The following is a 22,587-nucleotide window of genomic DNA, read 5'->3' as shown; positions in this document are numbered from 1 at the left end:
AAAGGGTTGTTTCTTGGGCCCTGTGGACTTTTCACACACTTTTATTTTCTGCAAGAATTCTGTGAAGTAGAAATTATGGTGAGGGAAACGTTGAACATTATTGCAATAAAATGACAGATTCCTTTATCTCGCTAATCACGTCAAGTATGCTCGTATTTCATCTCAAACATATTCCTCGTTGTTGGTGAAAATTAAAAAGATTGAAATCACACAGTAAGCATTCGAATGAAATGTTTGATTGTTCATTCTTTGACCTTGTTTACAGCTAGTATTAATATTCTTTTTGGTTGATCAGATCACAAGTGGACATTGCGTTTCATACAGGTAGAAACGGGGTCTAAAATGTTTTGAGCTTGTCAACTTTCTACCACTTTAAAAAGACATCAATATAACCCATTTGACCATGTTGCTTTACTAGATGCTCATGTGGTCGAATGCATTTGAACAACCACTAAAGACATCCTGCTCTCCGCCTACTGACCTAATGCGTAAACATTATGGGAAGTGCTCTAGCCAGATGGGATTTAAACTTTGTTAGATGTTTAGTTTGAAGTCCTAAGTTTGGTTTAAAGACCAAAAAAACACAATCCACAATGTTCTCATGCCGTTCATGATTTCTAACACACTCTCATCGCATTCGGCATGGTCTTGTTGATATTAGAGCATAAACGAAAGCTAATGCTCTCCGTATGTTTCTGTATCATCTCCCATCTCGTTCGAATGTAAATTGCACAAGATTTTGTCCATTAGATCAAAAGATCTGGAAAAAGAAACTGATGTAAACATGGCCTTTGATTATTACAGCTCATGATAATATTCTCATATTTTGTGTGATTCACTATCCATGATTTAAATTGATAGTCTGGGTTTGGAACAAGGGTATAAAAAAATAAATATAAAAAACCTATACATAAACAGCATTGGAAAACCAGCCAAGAATAAATTATACATTTATAAGACTGTATAGACAGTATGCTAATTTTATACGCAATAACAAAAAAACAAAAACTTGAAATCTATTAATTTTAATAAAAATATAATTCCCTGGACAAATGTTGGATGTTTTTCCTTTCCCTTATTTTTCTTTTTTTCTTTCTCATATTTATTTATTTATATGGGTAAAGAAATGTATTGATAGGCAGTAGGCACACACATTCCGAGCATTTTAAGAGCAAGCCTCGAAAACTAAAGGTTTTTAAGATCACGAACATCGCTTTTTCTTTGAATATGTTGACGTATAATTGTGCATGCGAGTAAGTATACATCTAACCCCAATGCTGTGTGTGTGTGTGTGTGTGTGTCCCAGTGGAATGGCGTATTGTGAGTTTGCGTGTGCTGTCAGAGATCACGCTGCTGCTGCTGCTGAGCCAAGACGAGGTGGAGGAGAGAGAGAGAGATGGAGGGAGAGAACGAGAGGGAGAGTGGGAAGGTGAAGGCATCTCCTCCAACACTCGCTTGCTAACGCTCATCTCTGAGGCCCTGCTGCCACAGTAAGACTCACCACTCACTTACCTATATTCTGCTCTCTCGGTTTACTCCTCCGTCCTTCCTATTTATTTATTTTATTTATTTATGAAAGTAAGATTGTGACCAAACCATTATTATTTTACTGGATATGAGAATATTCTCCTAAATCATTATAAACAACAAGAAAAAAATAACACTATTGGTAAATTGTCAATTATGTATAATACACACACACACACACACACACACACCAATCAGTCACAACATTATGACCACTGGAGTGAATAACACTTATCTCTTCATCACAGCACCTGTCAGTGGGTGGGATATATTAGGCAGCAAATGAACAAAGTTGATGTGTTAAACGCAGAAAAAATCGACAAGCGTAAAGATTTGAACGAGTTTAACAAGGGTCAAATTGTGATGGCTAGATGACGTGCCGATTTCAGACCGCACGATTTTTAGACTCTTCAGATCACTGCTCTTTTCACACTGAAAAGTGCCTATCTGGTATTTTATCTAGTCACTACTGTGTTCACACTGCACAATGTATCGGCGACAGGAGGTTTCACACTGCACGACTTTACAATAGGAAGAATCAGCGACAACTCTCTCCGGTGCGCAAATTATGTTTACATATTTGCATTTTTAATGATCTTCAGCTCCTCTGTCAGTTCACATAAGGGAGGGATTGTTTTGAAAGCGGCAACCAGAATGATTCTCTCACAGGGCTCGTAAATGTCTTTATCAAACAAACACAATGATTTATCTCTCATCCACCCACAATTGATTGGAATATTATTTTTGTATTACTTGGCCCGCCTGATCGGTGGATATAAGCACAAACCACACACACACACACCCACATACACACACACACACACACACACATGTGCCCTTCAGATATCAAGTCAAGAGAGTGTACAACGCAGATCAAGAAAGGAATGTTATTTCACTAGTTAGGATTTCACCGGCCTGCCGACAGTCTTAAAGCTACACTGTGTGATATTTTCCCCCATCTAGCAGTGTAAAGGTATATGACCATCCAGTGAATAATAGTTTCTGTTCCTCTCAATTTTGATTTCGTTTTAACTCCTACGGTGGCCAATTTAGTCCAAGATTAACATGGCAATCCCCCTCTTCACATTCGACACGGTGCCATCGAAAGGCGAAGCTTGAATTTACAGGTATGTTCCTCTTTGGCTAATGTACTTTCAAGATGGAGGGGCAACATGGCGACCAGCATTCGAACCCCTCACCCGTATGTATTTTCAATGGCATATTATAAACTTACGAGAATACTTTATTAGTTGAAAGAAGTAATTATACATTAATGAGCACATATATTTTTGAAAGAACTAAGTGTTTTTAGCTAAGAATAAACTAAAAAAAAGTTACACAGTGTAGTTTTAAGTTTTGGTAGCCGGTCTGGAAAACACATAGCCCTGGGACATTACGCTTTGCGAGCCCTTGCCCATACATGTTCAAGACTGATCCCAATCGCAATGAACCAACAAATAAAGTATTATCCAGCCTGTGACAGCATGCCAAGGTATGTTCTTTTAGACATGTACACATAATCAAAACGATCTGTAACAATGCAATACTATTACATTTAAAAAACACTTTTTACTCACACAAGTGTGCTGCACCATTCCTGTCAGATCCAATATAGAAGAAACAGCATTGTGTTTTAATCTCAGTATGTCTGCAAATCCAGCATTGACCTGAGAATTGTTTACAAATGACTCCATAGTGAAATGAAGCGAACACACGTACAGTCTTCCCCACATGAGCTAGAACTTCATTAAAAATAAAGTTCAACCACACATTATTAGGATCCGCAGGAAGCTTATGCAGCGACTGTGTTCTTCCACAAACAGGAATAGCGCAATATCTTGCTATCTTCTTCGGCATGTTTATTGGCTGCTTCGGCTGCTGGTTAACGCGATCAGAACAGCTCCATGAGTCAGTGGGTGGGGCTACTGAATTAGACATGCTTATTATACTGTAGAGGCGGCGTTTCGTCACGCGATGACGTCAATATAAGGCACATTCTGAAATCGATCGTTTTCTGGACCTGGTATCTATAAAATCTTTTCTTTGACTAACAAGGAAGTTTTCAGCTCTGAAACTTACAGGATATTCTCCATCACCATGACCTTTTATATCAAAAGCTCAAGGAAAAGTTGATTTCTCAATTCATCACCTCTTTATGCAAATGGTCTGGTGCTCTCAGCCCCCCTTTCCAAAAAGAGGCCAGAGCTTCAAGAGCTTGTGCTCCGGAGAATGCATGAACAATGTATAAAATGTAAATTTTAAAAACAGATTAATGATTTTTGTTATGAATTAACTTGTATACTGTTTTACACATATTGCATAGCTTGTTTAAAATGCGAATCTCTCCGCAGGTACGAGACTCTGCTCCTGGAGCCAGATCCTGTACCCGTGTATGCTCTTAAACTGCTGGTGTCCCTCACTGAGCACAGCTCACCCGTCAGCAGGTAACCCACAATGCAGCCGATTCTGCACACTCTGGTGGATTTATTTATGTATTTAGTGAGCACACTTTAAGAGGGCCTTAATTTGACAGTTTGGGCAGGTACACCAAATCCCCTTTTTTCTTGTATAACCCCCAAGATGAGGCCTCCACACATCTCTGTTACACATTAGCCATTGTACTGTTCAACTGTTTTCTCTAGTGAGCAGTGGTGTGCGGCGTGGTTTACTGTAAATCCATTGATTTCTTTAATCACAAGAAGACAGCGTGTCCTTTAATTAATGATAACTAATAATGGATTCTTACAGAAGAGTATACTAAGAATATTTGCAGGAGAAGTTTTGAACAAAAACACTCCTAATAGTCCCAGAGATACCAGACAGTAGATTGTCTTGAGGCATTTCTTTCTTGTGTGTTGCTGAACCCAACTTTATTAGATTATTGATCCTTAAAAGTAGGTCACATTAAGAAATAAGATACTTCAGAGATGCCACATATTTTTATTTTTTAACTGCATCCACAGACACAAATCTAAAATAAAACCGAGTACGAGTTTGGTGTACACTTATGGAAGCTTTATTTGGACTAGTAGCACACATGCTAACACTCGCCCTCACACACACACATAATCCTCACAAAATGTAATCTCTTTTGTCTTTTTAATTGTTTTCCCTGTTCTTACCACCTCTCTCTGTGGGCTTTTACGAGTGTCTGGGTGCACAGGTGAGTGAGTGTGTGTGTGTGCGTCTGTGTGTGTGTGTGTGTTTCTTATCTCATCCTCACCCCCCCCCCCCCCCCCCCCCCCCCGCTGTTTCTCTAATGGCTCCTGCTGGCCTCCTGCACATTGTCTTTCTTGTGCACATGTGCTGATAGAGCTGCAGCCTCACGGTTGAACTATTCAAATTGATGTCACCTATCGGAAAACGCTCGACTGTTGCAGAGCCAACACCCCACCCCACCCCCCTCCCACCGCCCGCGAAGAGCTATTTCCACTCACAATAGTGAAATTAAATTGCGTTGCCAGCGCTTGATAAAGTCCTAAAAACGCAGACCTTCTCTTGATGGGTTCCAGGCGAAATGAGATTGCAAATGAGGGACATTAGCTGGTTCCCTGCAAGCATTGGTTTTCTTTTATTATCGGTTGTGACAGTAGTTCAAACTTTCCAATTATCGAGAACCTTTGGCCACTCTTGGCTTTAATGGAGACTAAAGAAAATATGTGCTCTTAAGAGAGTGGTGCTGAACGGCTTCTCTAAAGTGTTAATTTTATCAGTATTACAAATGTATGTCTAGAGTACATTAGCTATTGCTCAGACAGGGGATAATGAACTTTCTAACCAGTATGTTTAGTTAAAACTCTTAATGGGCTCTGTCTCAGCTGAAGGAGGAAATGTGACTCACATCTGATTGACTAAAACTAAATTGACTATTTGGTTCTTGAAAGGAGCGAGGGAGTGTGTGATTGGCTGTGACATATTGATCAGACAGCTGAAACGTCACAGAATCTTTTGTATTTATTTATTTATTTGTACTTATTATTTTATTGAGCCTTTTCTGCTCTTTATTTCATTGATAGTGGAGAGGTGACAATAAACAGGTAAGAGTGGAAGACACCACATGTTTGGAGCATGCGTATTACCTGGCAGACCGCACTTACTACCTATTCACAAATATTATATATATATATATATATATATATATATATATATATATATATATATATATATATATATATATATATACACAGTTGCAAGAAAAAGTATGTGATTTAAAAGTATGTTATCTTTATTTAGAGCTGTTCTGAATAAGATATTTGTCATACTTTTTATTTTATTTATTTGTTACACATTTGATAGACCACAAGACAATCTTTTTTTTTTTTAATAATTGTGTTTGAGTCCCTTAATTGTCTTCACTGTGAAAAGATGGATCTCAAAACCATACAGTCACTTCTGGAGAGGTTCAAATATGCAAAAGATGGTGGAAAACTACAGAATGTGCAGAACCTGGAGGATTTTTCTGAAGAACGTTGGGCAGTTTAAGTGCTCAGAACAAACAAGAGACTCAAGAATAACCATCACAAAATAAAACAAAACAGCCGTGAATCATCCAGGGAATGACACACAGTATTAAGAATCAATCATAAACTTTTGACTGGTGTCATTTTAATAAATTCAGCTATTTTTTTGTCTTGCAGACTATTTATAAACTTTTTTATGTAAAATATCTTATTCAGGACAGTTCTAAATAAAAAAGTAACATGCTTTTTTGTTGGACAGACGGTGTCACATTTGATCCATGATTTGGAATACAAAAAGGGTTCATGGTCGACTCAATGAAAGCAAGGTGCCCAGGTCCTGTGGCTACAAAACAAGCCCAAATCATCACCCCTCCACCAGCATGCCTGACTTTGCTTGAGTTGTTTGTGCTTGTATGCTCTTTTGGTTTTCACCAAACTCTGCACTGTGCATTATAGCCATTATAGCCATTAGTATATTATAACATTTCCACGCTGGTCTCATCTGTCCAAAGGACATTGTTCTAGAAGTCTTAAAGGGGGGGTGAAATGCTGTTTCATGCATACTGATCTTTTTACACTGTTAAAGACTTGGAATCCCATACTAAACATAGACAAAGTTTCAAAAGTTAAGGTGGACGTTTGATGGGAGTATTTCTTTGTCAAAAATACTACTTCCGGTTAGTCATAAGTTTCGGCAAGTTTTTTGCAATCATGCGTCCCCTTTGACGTTAATGGGGGCGGAATTTCCTTGTATGGGCCTTACGGACAATTCTACCGGAAGCGCGTGAGAGAGAGAGAGGGAGAGAGCGAAAGTAACAGCCTACGCCCATCAAAGCGCTGGCTTGTAGGATGCTGGACAGGTGATGTGCACATAACAATGTCACCAAAAAAGTGCGTTTTTGGTTGCCAGACCAAGACAGTCCTGCACAGATTCCCCAAAAACCCCCGCGGTAAGGCAACAGTGGATGGAATTTGCTTTTCCGGATCAGCAACTGAGTTGCGCGAATGTTTATATCTGTTCGCTGCATTTCGGTGCCGACTGTTTCATAAACAAGGCCCAGCTCGACGCCGGATTTTCCAATCGCCTAATGCTGAAGGATGGAGCAGTCCCAACGATAAAGGTCCCAACGTTAGTACCGCAGGCTGTGAGTAAGACTGCTTCAAATGTCTGTGTTTTTGCCTATGCTCATCAAGTAGCCCAAACATGATCACGTATAGTTAATTGATCAATGGAGCATGCGATGTGTAGTGCGTGTACATTTGTTTAGCTGGCCACTATATGTGTAACTTTATGTTTGTGTATTGTAAAAGCACTCCAAACAACAATACACAAAGAGGGGGGAAATATGTTGAACTAAATAAGCGCGCTTCTTCATTCAAATTCGCTACTATTCCGTGTCTTTCTATGTAAACACTAACTTAGCCTGCCGTGCAAAACCAGTCCGCTTACTGTCTACACAAACCACGCGTAAACACACAAACACACGTGCACAACTGCACTTCCCACATGTACACCTTCAAAGACAAAAATACGACGATATAATTCAAGTATAAATATGTAAATAACACAAGCCGCTAAGCATATTATATAGTTAGTGTATAACTTGTACCACATAGAGACGTCCTGCTCTAGTCGTTTTTGCTGCTGCTCCTGTTCAACTGCAGCCTCTGGGCCTGATTCCGGATCATAGATGTACGGCTGTATCTGATTAAAAGCCATATTTTTATTTTGAATAAAGTTTTTTTCCCGCTGTTAGGGATGACACAGCTGTACGACGCACTCGACTCAACACAATAACAGCGGCGCGCACACGTCATTATTTAGCTCCGCTCACACGACACGCCCCCACCCGCTCGGCTTTTTTCGGAAAGACTCGGAACAGCGCATCTTTCTTATATAATTATAAAAAAAATAAAGACTTTTCGGAGATATGTAGGATGCAATGCTACTCTATAGGTACTCAAGATTGACATGACACTGACTGAAACTGAGTGTTTCACCCCCCCTTTAAGGTTTGTTCAGATGCATCTTTGCAAACCTAAGCTGTGCTGCCATGTTTTTTGTTTGTTTGTTTGTTTGTTTGTTGTTGTTTTTTTAGAGAGAAGAGGCTTTCTCCTGCTATACTTGATCCATATTTTCCTAACTGTATTCTCGTGAACATTAACATTTAACATGTTAACTGAGGCCTGTAGAGTCTGAGGTGTAGTTCTTGGGTTGTCTGCAAAAAAAAATTCTGAGCATTAGCTACACAGTCTGACCTTGAGGTGAATTTGCAGGGATGTTCACTCATGGGAAGGTTGGCGCCTGGTTTTGAATGTCTTCCATTGTGAATAATCTTCCTCACTGTAGAATCAAGGACTTCAAATTGTTTGGAAATGGCCTTTTAACCCCTCGCAGATTGCAGCAACAGTTGCTTCTCTAAGATCATTGCTGATGTCTTTCCTCCTTGGCATTGTGTTATCACACACCTGAATGCTCCAGACCAGCAAACTGCCAGAACTTCAGCTTTTATAGAGATGATGACACTGGCTGGTGATCAGTTAATCAAAGGCATTTGATTAGCAGTGCCTGACCGTTACTCACCCTCTTAATTCCTATGTTAACAGTAAGGGTGTCCTAACTTTGTCACGCATGGCTTTTCCATTTTGGCTTTATTTTTGCTAAATAAATAATGTGGTGTTGTTTATCTGAGGTTTTATTGTCCAAATTTTAAGACCTGCCAAGGACCAGATGATTGTATCTTAATTATTATGCCCTGATACAGAAAACCATGGAATTCTATAAGGTGTCCTAACGTTTTCACATAAATGTATACACACACAGACACACACACACACACACACACACACACACACACACACACACACACACACACACGAGATGTTGTCACATAGTGTTCGAACAGACACAAAATAACATCCTATATACTCTCCGCCTACTGACTTAATGCGCAAACATTATGGAAAAGCGCACTAGCCAAATTTGTCAGCTGAAGACCTAAGTTTGGTTAGAAGATGAAAAACGTACCAAACACAATGTTCTCTCACCATTCCTGATTTCTAACACACACACACACACACACACACACACACACGGCATTCAGCGTGGTCATACGGCTATCAAAGCAGAAACGAAAGCTGTTGCTCTATGTATGTTTTTTCGCCATCTCCGGGTGCATTCATATGTAAATTGTTCAAGCTTATTTTGTCCATAAGATCACCAAATCTGAAGAAAAAAAAAAACATATATTAACCCGCCCATAGACCCTCCCCTCAAAGAAATCAAGACAGATGTAAAAGTGGACAAAAGAGATGGATTAAAACACCAGGTGTAAACGGGTATGTCTCTCCCACATCTACTTGTGATTCAATTGACCGAAACACATCTTAATTCATAGTTTGACGTCACACCATTATAGGAACTCCCACCTGGAGGCTTTCCTCAATTGCTGGCAATCATTTTTACCAGGCTTGTAGTAAGTTTTAAAGTGTAGACAGTAATATTAAAAGACTAAATTCAATATACACCTTATGGATGTTGCATACTTTGTAAAGGCAAGCAAATGAACACAGAATATTAATGCAACACAAGGTTTCTTATGCGTTTTTACCATCGAAAACGATCATATAGGAAATGCATTGTGTTCATATTCTTGGCTCATCTACTCGCCTGTAAAAAGCATGCACCATCAAAAAGATGTAAACTGAATTTGATCTTTTAATATCACTGTTATTGTACATTAAAGCACTTTAATGGTAGGTTGCACTAATAAGGATTCTTTAGCCTTCCTTTGGTTCTTCTGATCAGCCCTTTAATTCTAACAGTTTTACAGTCTACATAGTTAATCTGTGTTTAAAGGGGTGTAAGGGCGTTTTCACACCTGAAAGTCCGCACCAAGGTCCGAACCAAAGTCTGTGTTTTGATACATTATATCCATTTGGTTAGTTTTGGTTTGCTTTCACATTGCAGTTATGCGAGCGCACTAAAGAACTTTACATGACGCACTTGTGTCCTGTCGTCATCATCTCTGTGGGCTGCACCTTAACATTGATTGGTTTGTTAGCGGACGTGCGTCTGACGTCAGTGTGTTGTCAATTCAGCGGCTAACTTTGACAAGAATGAATGAACAGACACATATCGTTGCCAATACTGTTAATATTATGGCATTACTATCTGCAGCACCAACTATAATCGAGGCAAATTCACCAAATGAATGTCCTTGTTGTGCAAACATTTTATCGGAGCTGACCAAAAATGAGGAGAAGGCTACTTTTTTAGCCAAACAGTATATTTTGTTTTATAGTTATTTTTAAATTTTATAATGTTATTTTTAAATTTCATCTAGGTTATATTGATTATGAAACGTGCACAGATGTGCAATATATGTCAAAGACATCGGGTCAGAAATGATTTTGACCACTTCGTTTTGTTTTGTAGAAAGCTTTGTATAAATTGTATCTTAATTTTAATAAATGTTTAATCATTTGCCTGAATTTAATAAATAAGCTTTAATAAATAATATAACAGACAAACCGTGATGGAGCGATCATTTGCGTTGCACATGAACTGGAGTGGTCTCATAAATAAACTGAAACTCAGCATGTAGGCTACTTCTCACAGACATTAGAAATAAATAAATAAATATATATATATATATATATATATATATATATATATATATATATATATATATATATATATATATATATATATATATATATAGTGTCAAGCAAAGCACGCTCACGCGAGCTGACTACACAAGTGGTTGTGTTTAAAATGCTGCACACTCCATCACTGCATGTGCTGTGAGTTTAGCCTATGTATTTTCACTAATCCTTCCTCCAGAACTTGCAGTGAATGGTCTGAACTAAATGGTCTGAACTATACAGAAAATGTTTTCACACAAGTAGCGAACCGAACCTTTGTTCAGTTTGATCCTGTCCGAGACTACCTCTTTTCGTTGGACCAAATTTCGTCTGTTTGGTCCGGACCATGGTCCGAGGAAGGTTTCACACCTGTAATTTTGGTCGTACTAAACTGAAATGTCCGAAAATCCAGACCAAACAAGGTAGGTGTGAAAGCATCCTAAAAAATTAGTTACATCTTGTACAGGTCCTTCACAAAAAATTAGCATATTGTGATAAACTTCATTACCTTCCATAATGTAATGATAAAAATTTCACTTTCATATATTTTAGATTCATTGCACTCCAATTGAAATATTTCAGGTCTTTTATTGTTTTAATACTGATGATTTTGGCATACAGCTCATGAAAACCCAAAAATCTCAAAAAATTAGCATATCATGAAAAGGTTCTCTAAACAAGCTGATCTGACCTAATCATCTGAATCAACTAATTAACTCTAAACACCTGCAAAAGATTCCTGAGGCTTTTAAAAACTCCCAGCCTGGTTCATTACTCAAAACCGCATTAATGGGTAAGACTGCTGACCCGTCCCTGTCCAGAAGGCCATCATTGACACCCTCAAGCGAGAGGGTAAGACACAGAAAGAAATTTCTGAATGAATAGGCTGTTCCCAGAGTGCTGTATCAAGGCACCTCAGTGGGAAGTCTGTGGGAAGGTAAAAGTGTGGCAAAAAACGCTGCACAACGAGAAGAGGTGACCGGACCCTGAGGAAGATTGTGGAGAAGGACCGATTCCAGACCTTGGGGGACTTGCGGAAGCAGTGGACTGAGTCTGGAGTAGAAACATCCAGAGCTACAGGTGCCGCATTCCCCAGGTCAAGCCACTTTTGGGCTACAGAGAAGCAGCACTGGACTGTTGCTCAGTGGTCCAAAGTACTTTTTTCGGATGAAAGCAAATTTTGCATGTCATTCGGAAATCAAGGTGCCAGAGTCTGGAGGAAGACTGGGGAGAATGAAATGCCAAAATGCCTGAAGTCCAGTGTCAAGTACCCACAGTCAGTGATGGTCTGGAGTGCCATGTCAGCTGCTGGTGTTGGTCCACTGGGTTTTATCAAGGGCAGGGTCAATGCAGCTAGCTATCAGGAGATTTTGGAGCACTTCATACTTCCTTCTGCTGAAAAGCTTTATGGAGATGAAGATTTCGTTTTTCAGCACGACCTGGCACCTGCTCACAGTGCCAAAACCACTGGTAAATGGTTTACTGACCATGGTATTACTGTGCTCAATTGGCCTGCCAACTCTCCTGACCTGAACCCCACAGAGAATCTGTGGGATATTGTGGAGAGAAAGTTGAGAGACTCAAGACCCAACACTCTGGATGAGCTTAAGGCCGCTATCGAAGCATCCTGGGCCTCCATAACACCTCAGCAGTGCCACAGGCTGTTTGCCTTCATGCCACGCCGCATTGAAGCAGTCATTTCTGCAAAAGGATTCCTGACCAAGTATTGAGTGCATAACTAAACATAATTATTTAAAGGTTGATTTTTTTTTTTTTTTTTTTTTTTTTTATTATTATTATTATTATTTTTTTAAACACTTTTCTTTTATTGGTCGGATGAAATATGCTAATTGTTTGAGATAGGAATTTTGGGTTTTTATGAGCTGTATGCCAAAATCATCAGTATTAAAGAAACAAAAGTTGGTGTACAATGAATCTAAAATATAAATGAAAGTTTAATTTTCATCATTACATTATGGAAAATAATGAACTTTATCACAATATGCTAATTTTTTTAGAAGGACCTGTATAACTAATAGAAAAAAGTTTAACATTGCTTAACTTATTTTGATGAGTTAAAACAATGTAAAAACATATGTTGTCATAACTTATTGAACATATCATTTTTTTTACAGTGTAGACAGTCACAAAGAATTGTTCTTTACATAGAACCTAAAGCAGTGTCAGCAATGTCAGCATCACTCTGCCAATGATTATAGTTTGGCCTCCTCCTAATACATTCTATAAACGTTGTCATACGTCTTGCTCACACCCTGTCTGATGCTGATGAGAAATCTGTCAGGTCACATTAAAGAGCCAAAGTGACATAATTCTTTGTATGTTGGGATAAAATTGACAATTTGAAATCTGAAAAAGTGTTAATTGTTTACTAAAATGACTTTATTACTTTAAAAGTGACACATTTAAGTTGACAGTTGTGCAAATCTTACTGTGATTATGGATGGCTGCGCTACAACGGTCAGTGTTGTTAACAGCAAAATATATAATGGGTCACTCATTATAGAACTTGCAAATAAAAAGGCACGTGATTTTCAATCATAACATATATATTTATATTGTCGCCAGTGGCTATCTTAGCAAAAATGTAACCCGCAAATTAATATTTTTGGCCGTTTTAGACTATATATATATATATATATAAAGTTATATATATTTTTTTTTTAATTAGTCACACTTTACATGAATTGATCATATAACTATGTAATTACCAGTATAATTACATTAGTACAGAATATTTTGCTTAGACTTTAACTGAAGGTGTCATTGTTACAGTTAATAATGCATTAATGCAAATTAATTTTAACGGCACTAATTTTATCAACACGTGATCAACACGTGCATTTATATGTATGTATATGTGTGTACACACTATCAGAGACGTCGTAGGGTGCGATTTCTTCATGGTAGACTTAATTTTAATAGTTGTAATGTTATTCTGTTTACTATTGCTATTTAAATGTATGTGCTGGTGTAGATGGGCTGATGTCTTTCTACACCAGTTTAAGTGTCTTTGCTGCTGCTGTGAAGGGTGACACCCTCTGCTAGTGGTATATTGGACAGGACGTGCGGTGTGTGGGAGCTGTCTGTGTCCATGGTGCTCAGGCATGTGGAAGTGTCACGATTTGTTTGTATGTGTGACTGGCTATTATTCTCTCAGCACTGTTTATGTGGGCAGCTGAGGACTGAAAGAATGTGTGGGCATAGCAGTTGCTCTGGCTACAAACGCTAGCCCCTGACAACATTGTACATCCTCTGAACGGGTGAGACAGAGATGGACGGATGGATGGTTGCTGTGTCTGGAATCTATGTAATGGATCTTTTTGTTAGTACAGAACAGCAGAAATCTCAAGAGGTCTACCAGGAAGAAATCGCACCCTGCGACGTCTCTGATAGTGTCTTGGCCCCAGAGGGACGGTGGTGCCAGTAAATGTCGGGTGCCGTTACGAGAGAGTGAGGGGAGAGTGCATAGCAGCAGCTTTCCTCACTGACTGATTGGAGATCTGATGCAAAGGTTGCCTGCGAGCGTAAAGATTATGCGCATACGTTCTCTTATTAGATGCTTTAGTGTCTTTGGCTGACATTTACCTGTGTAAATGCCAATCTCAACACTTCCTGTTTCCGTGAAAATGCTGCTTAGCACCGTTAAAATCACTCTCAGATGCAAACGAAAAGTTGAGACATTCATTGTTTTTTTGAGTTAAGACCTAGCAGTCTCGTTTTAGAGACCGAGAAAAGACAAGATGTAGGATTGAGATTTGAGATGCCTGTAATGGCTGGACTGAACCTTATCTCTGCTGATAGGATGTTGATTTTTGTCAAATTTGTCAACATCACCAATTACATCAGCTTCATTTTTAGTGTGGATGATATCTGTCCTGAGTTGACAAACCAGGCTGGCTGGTTAACTCTCTACAGACCAGAGCATGTGAGCGATATTGCTCCACTCAATCTCTCACGGCCTACACTTACGCTCTCCAGTAAAATGTCGCTCAAATTGCGCACTAACATAAAATGTATCTGTATCATATTTCTGTTTGTAATGAATTTCTTGAATATCCATAGGGCCAGAATTACTAAACGGGGAACATTAACATAAGCGCAGTTCCAAAAAGGCATAGATGCGCAATCTACCAGTTAGCGTCTGGTTGCATTATTTTTTGGGCGGTAAATAATGTTGCAAACACCAGTAAATTGACGTAAGCAAACCTTAGTAAATCGCCTTGCATTAAATACTCTCCTCCCATAAATGTTTTATCTGAAAGGGAAACTCCTGTATCTTTAGTAAATCCTGACTGTAGTTTTTTAAAAGGCAAAAGATGTTTTGTGCTGGCTGTTAGTAAATCTTGCCCAAAATGTCTCAATTACAGTAGGCCTATACAATACAGTTATTATAAGGCAATAAACTGTATACAATTTAATAACTAAATGTGACATGAAGTGACTTGACTGGATAGTGCTGAATTGCAGAGCTCATACATACCTGTGATCAGTAGGGATGGGACGAAATATCGTTTGACAAAATATCGCAATACAAAACGTGATGAAACGCATCGAGGTCGGAAAAAAATGGATCGCGAAATAAAGATAGATGGCACTGCTGCATGATTTGCGTAGTATATAAATAATTTAGTGTATTGTGTGTGTGTGTGTGTGCATGGGGCAGACATAACAAAACGCAGCGCGCATTTTCTGTTTGATCTGAGGCATAGCCCGTAAAGTTAGTTGGAAAAAGTGAGAGCAGTCAGACAAAGTAAGTAGCAGCAAACATTAATAGGGAAAGAAAATGGTTGACATTAGCATTAATATTCTAAACCAAAAATGCAGTTTTTGCCTACATAAACTACCATATTTTCTGTTAAACTTTTATTAGACTCCAGAAAGAAAAGGGCGTTTTTTCACTGAGCACATTCTCTGCAGTCTGAGCGCGATGCACTGCAGCTCACTCGCTCATGTCTGAGGTAAATCATGAACACCATCACCCCGCTTACAGTACACGTGTTTTATTGAACTAAATACATTACAATCGGCTAAAACGAATGCACAGGTTACTTTCCTGATCAAGCGCGTTCCCGAGTCGTCCGTGTTCTTCACACTGTCCACGTGAATCACGGCCCAGTTCGGCGCGCACACGCAAAATACCGGCAGTTCAATAGGGAATGCGGATCTCTTAAAGGGGCCGCACTATATTCCTACTCGTGTAATATGGACCTCCTCCAGGTATGGTGTGGTTCTGGTTCGCTCACTGGTACACATTAACAATTTTTCATACGAACTTTGCCCTGTTCTGAATTAAACTGCCAGTGTAAAAACTCCCTGTATATTGTTAAAATGAGAGAAATCACTACTTACTCATTATTTTTAAGTTTAGGCTTTAGAGACATGAACAATTTCTTAGATAAACATATCTATGACCTTTGATATGTCTAGTCTTCATGCTGTATTGATTATTATTGAACAAGTATGGTTTCACCAATAATAAATGTACATTTGCATAAAGCATGCATATTTGTCCATACCTATGTTGATTAGAGTATTAAAAACTTAATTTAAACTTAATTTAAGATACATTTACAATTGCTAAAAAGGTGCGATTAAATTGCGATTAATCACGAGTTAACTCATGACAATCATGCAGTTAATCGCGGTTCAATATTTTAATCGATTGACATCCCTACAGTGCCCTCCACAATTATTGGCACCCCTGTTTAAGATGTGGTTGCGGACTTCTAAAAATTCTCCTTTTTTTTTTTTTAAACAACTTAGAACCAAAAAGCAAAAAAAGAGAAAAATCCTACCTTTCGTTTAAGTACATTACTTAGGTGGTAAAAAAAAAAAAATCACAGATTTTGAAAGAAAAAAAAAATATTTTGATATCGTATCGTGACGTATCGTATCGTAACCCTAGCATATCGAGGTGCATCGTATTGTGAGTTTAAGTGTATCGTCCCATCCCTAGTGATCAGATGCTTTCTTAACTGCTGTTTTCTCACCACTGTCATTTCTATTGTGTTTCTATTGTTATTGAGAGAAAAGTGCGTAGCCCTTATTTAAACCATAATCTAATCACAGCTCTCAAGCAAAATGAGCTTTGTTAGGGATATTCACTAACCTGCATATGAAAAAGGGCTTTCTGGGGTGAGCGAGCGGCCTTGAGTTGACTGAGCGAGCGGAATCTTCAGAAAGGCACTCCAGAGGAAATAATACCACTCCCTGTTCCACTCCGCTCACATGCTCTGCTGCAGACCAGAATACTATAAGGATGAATCTCAAAAACAACACCCATGTCAGGTTTATTTTGCATGAAGAATTGAAGCCTATGTCTTTCAACGTTTTTTCACATTATCACAGTTTATTCACTATAGTTTGGAAAATGGTAATAAAATATGACAAACGAGTTAAACTGGCTCAGAACAAATTCATCTTGATAATGTCAGATAACTTTGATAGAAAGGCAATCAAACAATCAGCTGTTAAATTTAAAGCTACACTGTAACTTTTTTAGTTTATTCTCAGCTAAAATCACTTAGTTCTTTCAAAAATATATGTGCTCATTAATGTATATTTACTTCTTTCAAGTAATAATGCATTCTCGTAATTTTATAATATACCATTGAAAATACATACGAAATGAGGGTTCGGATGGCGGTCGCCATGTTGCTCCTCCATCTTGAAAGTACATTTGCCAAAGAGGGACATACCCGTAAATTCAAGCTTCGCTTTTTGCGTTTTTACACTCGATGGCACTGTGTCGAATGTGAAGAGGAGGATTGCTTGAGGCTGCTATATGACGATGGAGGATCACTCTTAAGCCCCTTTCACACTGCACATCGGACCCGTAATATTCCCGGAACATTGCCGGGTTGCCTTCTGTGTGAAAGCAACCACGTCCCGGAATTGATTACCGAATTCGACCCGGGTCGGGACCTAGTAACATTGCGGGATATGTATCAGAGTCGCCAAGGAAGCGGAAAAAATAATTAAGACGGCAACGCAACAGGCAAATCAACAAGAAAAAAGTAAATATTGGAGTGGCCTTTCCAAGATGGAAAGAGCTCATGAGGAGCAACGATTTTAAAAAGAACGCCGACGTTGCCTGCTTTCTTCTCGACAGGTAATATTAATTCAGCCTATTTGTGTATATTGGAAGTTTTATTGTTGCTTGGCTAATTATATCATGGTGTGCTGTGCATAACACTAGAACGACGTCTAGGATAGTTTTCCTCGCGTCAATGATGAAAAAGTATCGTTTACCTTATAACAAAAATCCGTGTTCTATGACGGATAACATGAGATTAATATTTTAATTGCATTATAATTTGTTTGCCTTACGCTAGTGATGTCGTACAATATACAGAATAACGATAGCACTGATAAAAGTTACTAAGATTAGCTTGCATTCGTCTGGGAACCTGATAGCTGATGTTAGCATTGAAATGGTAAAAATTAACGAAAACGTAAAACTATTATTTATTTTACATAGATTAACTTGATCATAGATAATTTGGCAAATTAAATAACTGCAAATTATAATCGTTTTCAAAAGTAACCTCATCACTTGAAGCAACACTCACCGAAGAAGTCGAACTGGAAGCCATGACTAAATCGGTCACCGTAAGAGTTGAAACGAAATCGGAATTGAGAGGAACTGAAACTAATATTCACTGGATGGTCATATACCTTTTCACCACTAGATGGGGGAAAATATCACACAGTGTAGCTTTAAGTACACAATTAGATCATATGAATTTAGGTCTACCAATTGCCAAGCAATGCTTCATTTTGTTAATCTGTGATGTAAAGGGCCGCATTCACAATAAAAATAAATAAATAAATAAATAAATAAATAAATAAATAAATAAATAAATAAATAAATAAATAAAAACACTTAAGCAAAATGTAGTCAGGTCAAAGTGTCTGAATAATTTTGTTCCCAAATTGTTATCAATGTTACTGGTAGTCCACAGAATTGTTGGATATAATATATCACAGTTTACTTTATTTTGCTATCGTCACTTACATAAAGTTAACTAGTGTCCTGAAACCACTAGTAAGAAAAAATGTTAAAAAAAATTTAATCTGGTGTCTGAATAATTTGAATCCATGCAGCTCCAAATTTCAGTTTGGAGCCGTATGGATTACTTTTATAATAGATGGATGCAATGTTTATGGGCTTCAATTTTAGGCTGCCATTATTATGCTTGTATTAGCCAGGACATTTTTTAATATAACTATTGTTTGTGTCTGAAAGAAGAATGGCATATATACCTAGGATGACTTGAGGGTGAGTAAATCATGGGATAATATTTGTTATGTAAAACTATACATTTAAGAGGGTTTATGTTATAAAATATGACAATGTACATATGAGAATGTGTTAGTCGCAATGCCCTTAAAATTGTCTTAAAAAATGTATTTACCGGTAAGCAAAATATAACTTCTCTTTTCCTTTAGATTTTGGAGTGAGAGATGATCTGTTTTAACTGTTGTATATGTTCTTGACAGTGTGCATGACATTCAACCATAAGTTGACACACAGTCCATCACTATGTGGGTCACGATCACTTTATTCAGGTACGGGTTTTGCAGTGAAAAACTGTGCCTCTGGTCACCTGCTACTTTGCCTGAGGACTGTGTAAGTGGGCCAATAACCTGGTTGGTCTGAAAGCTGTGTAAGTGAAAAGCTCAGTATTTTTTTTCACCCATCCAGTTGACCCCGTTTACCTCGGCAAACGCCCGTCATTCAGAAAGATGGATGAGTGATCCAAGTCACTGGGCTGCTTGCCTATTAAAGACCTAATGGAGCACATACCGGGCACAAATAAGCCTTCGGTGAGAAAAGGCCACAATCCCTCTCCCTCTCTCTGGTGTGTCATGATAAAATGGTCCTATTCATTATGCCTGCTTACTCCGTTGTACCGAGAGTATGTGTGTTTTGTATTGGCTTTTTGTGCTTTGTTGGTAATTGTAGGGGTAATGATGTTTGTTGGGAAGGCGAGCGCAGACAGATGAGAGATCATTGGCTGTTCTGAATAAGCATACTGGAGAAAGGGCACATCGGTGCACACTTGAGTGTACAGATTGCTCGACATGCGTCACTGTTCTGTCAATGGACCCTGTGTACCGTGAGTGACTGTTCGCACTGTAATGTGAATTAATAAATTATGTTTGTTGCAGGTAATCTATTTCTGGGATGTTGAATAGTTTCTTTGGTACATATTAACTGTGTTTGTGCCGTGGCCTAGTGGTTTACCCACATTGTTAGACACGTTGAGCTGGTGTTCACGTAGAAGATGCACTGAATATTTCAAAGAACATATAAAAATGTGTTCAGGTTATAAAAACTTTATCAGGGCTCATCACTAACCCCCAATAACAATTATGTTACAACCCTGAACTAATTTATTGTTAATTAAATAATTATTAGTGCTGGGAAACGATTCAATTGTTTAATAGTGATTAATCGCACAATTGTCTGTGATTTAATGTGTAATACAGTTCATAGATGGGAAGGAAGAAGGCGGGAACCGGCGAACGTTTCAACAAACTTTATTCTAAATAAATAAACAAAACGAAAGTAAAACCGCTGGCAGCCCCTCACGGACGACTGCCCGCAAATACCCACAAAATAAAACGTGGGCAGCCCCTCACGGACGACTGCCCACAAACACATAAACAAAACATAACATAAATCCAGGCCTGGTCCTCTCTCGTCTTCCGCTGCCCTTGCTCCTCCTTTTATGCTCCCGTCACATGGCCGCGAGATGAGACCGGTGGGTCATGCAGCTGGCACTTGTCAACACTAATCACCGGCCCGCTCTCGCGGTCCCTCGCCCCGCTGCCTGTCACACCACATAATGTATGCTCAAAATTCAATAATGAATACAAAAGTGCTGCTAAATGAACAAAAGTGCAATAACATATGGTTTGCAAACACCGAATGTGCGTAGGCACATATCCTCCTGGAACCCAGAAAAAAAAGGTTTTTTTTTTAATTTTTGCATTTTTTCATGTCATTACATTGTTTAAAGCATAAAAAACATTTTTGGGGGGAAAATTATATTTTATTCATATGTTATGATAATTCCTCTGTAGTTGACACCAGGACTCAGTTGTCAAAAACATGAAATTGCATGTATAGGCAAAAACAATGGGATTTATTTTTAATTTACGAATACATTTTTAAGTTTCAGGATTTTTAAAAACAAACTTTGTTTTAAGATGATTCTAAACTGTTATGAAAGATATATAACTGAATGCTTTGATATGCCATATTACTTTATGCAATATGTGGGTAAAATAGCCATACTTGGATTGTCCCATTCAATACAATGTATCGATACACTCCATCTAATTAGCATATTCATGTGTTCTTGTTGCAACATGAAATAAAAAAAAGAAGTGTAATAATGGGAGTAATAATTAGCAACATTTTCATAATAAAATGTAATATTTCATAGGAGTATTTATATGGAATTTCTTTCCCTATTCACTTGTTGTGTCTCCAAAATGCCTGATAAACATGATTTAAGTCCTGGTGTCCTCTACAGTGGACTTTTATGAAATCAATGCCCTGTTTTGTAACAAAAAGTTGTATTTCTATTAGAAACCCCATAGCATTTTCCTGAGATGTTGATTTATAACAAACAATTTGAAAATTAATCAGATTTAAATTATAATGACAAAATATTATCATATTTCCATAAGAGTGCCAAACATTAATATCAGCCATTTTTAAAAACCAAGAACTTGTTGTTCTCCTGGTGAAACCTCCAAACATTTGGTACATGTGCAAAACCCCCGAATGTGCTCTTTAAAGGACAACCTGACTCAAAACTGTGACGTCACAGAAACTCACTCAAATATAATGTCCACTACAGTCTATTACTGGGTCCCTTATTGCATTCGTTGGCATTCTTCTTATTATTATTATTATTCCGCTCTGGTAGTCTGTGGCGTATAACCACTTGCTGGTAAGAAATTTGGCACAAAGAAACAGGACAATTTGAACAACGCGATTTGATTGCATATTTGACATAATTTTCCATCATAAAATATTTTCCACCATTTTGAATTTTCAGGGGGGAAAAAACAGGAAACTTTTTGGAACTCCTAGGCCTCCTTTATGAAATTTGAGCCAGATCATCTTTAGACCATGCAAACAAAAATTTATGAAATTCAAGTTGATACGTCAAACCGTTTTCAAATACCGTGCAAACTAATTCAACAAAGAACACTCCAAAATGAAGGCAATACCTCAGCAACGCTTTCTCATATTGAGACCAAACTTGTGTATGTCAAGTCAGAGCCGATCCTGAACTCCCTGGGGCCCTAAGCAAAATTCTGCTAAGGGGCCCTCCTGACCCGTAAGCTATTTAAACCATTTGCCATTGCCATGCAGTTACACCTGACACCTTAGTGCTCCCAATACAATCCTTCCTCCTTTGAACAAAACAGTCAAAGAATGAGGATCAAACAAACAATATTTATTATAGAGTATTTTCTATATAATCTTAAGATAGTACTTGCTGAAGAAGACGACTTTACAGTTGGTGAATCAGGCTGTACTGGGTCTGTGCTAGTACTGGCTGAGGCTGGATGTGGATCATCTGGGTCTGTGCTAGTACTGACTGAGGCTGGATGTGGATCATCAGGGTCTGTGCTAATACTGGCTGAGGCTGGATGTGGATCATCCGGGTCTGTGCTAATACTGGCTAAGGCTGGATGTGGATCATCAGGGTCTGTGCTAGTACTGGCTAAGGCTGGATGTGGATCATCTGGGTCTGTGCTAGTACTGGCTAAGGCTGGATGTGGATCATCAGGGTCTGTGCTAGTACTGGCTAAGGCTGGATGTGGATCATCAGGGTATGTGCTAGTACTGGCTAAGGCTGGATGTGGATCATCAGGGTCTGTGCTAGTACTGGCTAAGGCTGGA

At 38.4% G+C, this 22,587-nt stretch overlaps 1 protein-coding gene across 3 annotated transcripts in view; it reads left to right on the top strand.

Annotated features, from left to right (window-relative positions):
* The window catches only part of ulk4 (unc-51 like kinase 4), a 283,773-nt gene that overhangs the window by 152,188 nt on the left and 108,998 nt on the right, over nucleotides 1-22,587 (top strand). For all 3 annotated transcript variants that reach the window (XM_067449187.1, XM_067449185.1, XM_067449186.1), the window contains 2 exons: nucleotides 1,307-1,490; nucleotides 3,879-3,971. In XM_067449187.1, coding sequence (XP_067305288.1) covers nucleotides 1,307-1,490; nucleotides 3,879-3,971 — 277 coding nt within the window. The remainder of the gene's footprint in view (nucleotides 1-1,306; nucleotides 1,491-3,878; nucleotides 3,972-22,587) is intronic.

This window comes from Pseudorasbora parva, chromosome 7, assembly GCF_024679245.1.
Source record: "Pseudorasbora parva isolate DD20220531a chromosome 7, ASM2467924v1, whole genome shotgun sequence".
NCBI classification, from domain to species: domain Eukaryota; kingdom Metazoa; phylum Chordata; class Actinopteri; order Cypriniformes; family Gobionidae; genus Pseudorasbora; species Pseudorasbora parva.
The sequence above is the reverse complement of the archived record's forward strand: the minus strand, read 5'-3'. Positions and strand labels throughout refer to the sequence as shown.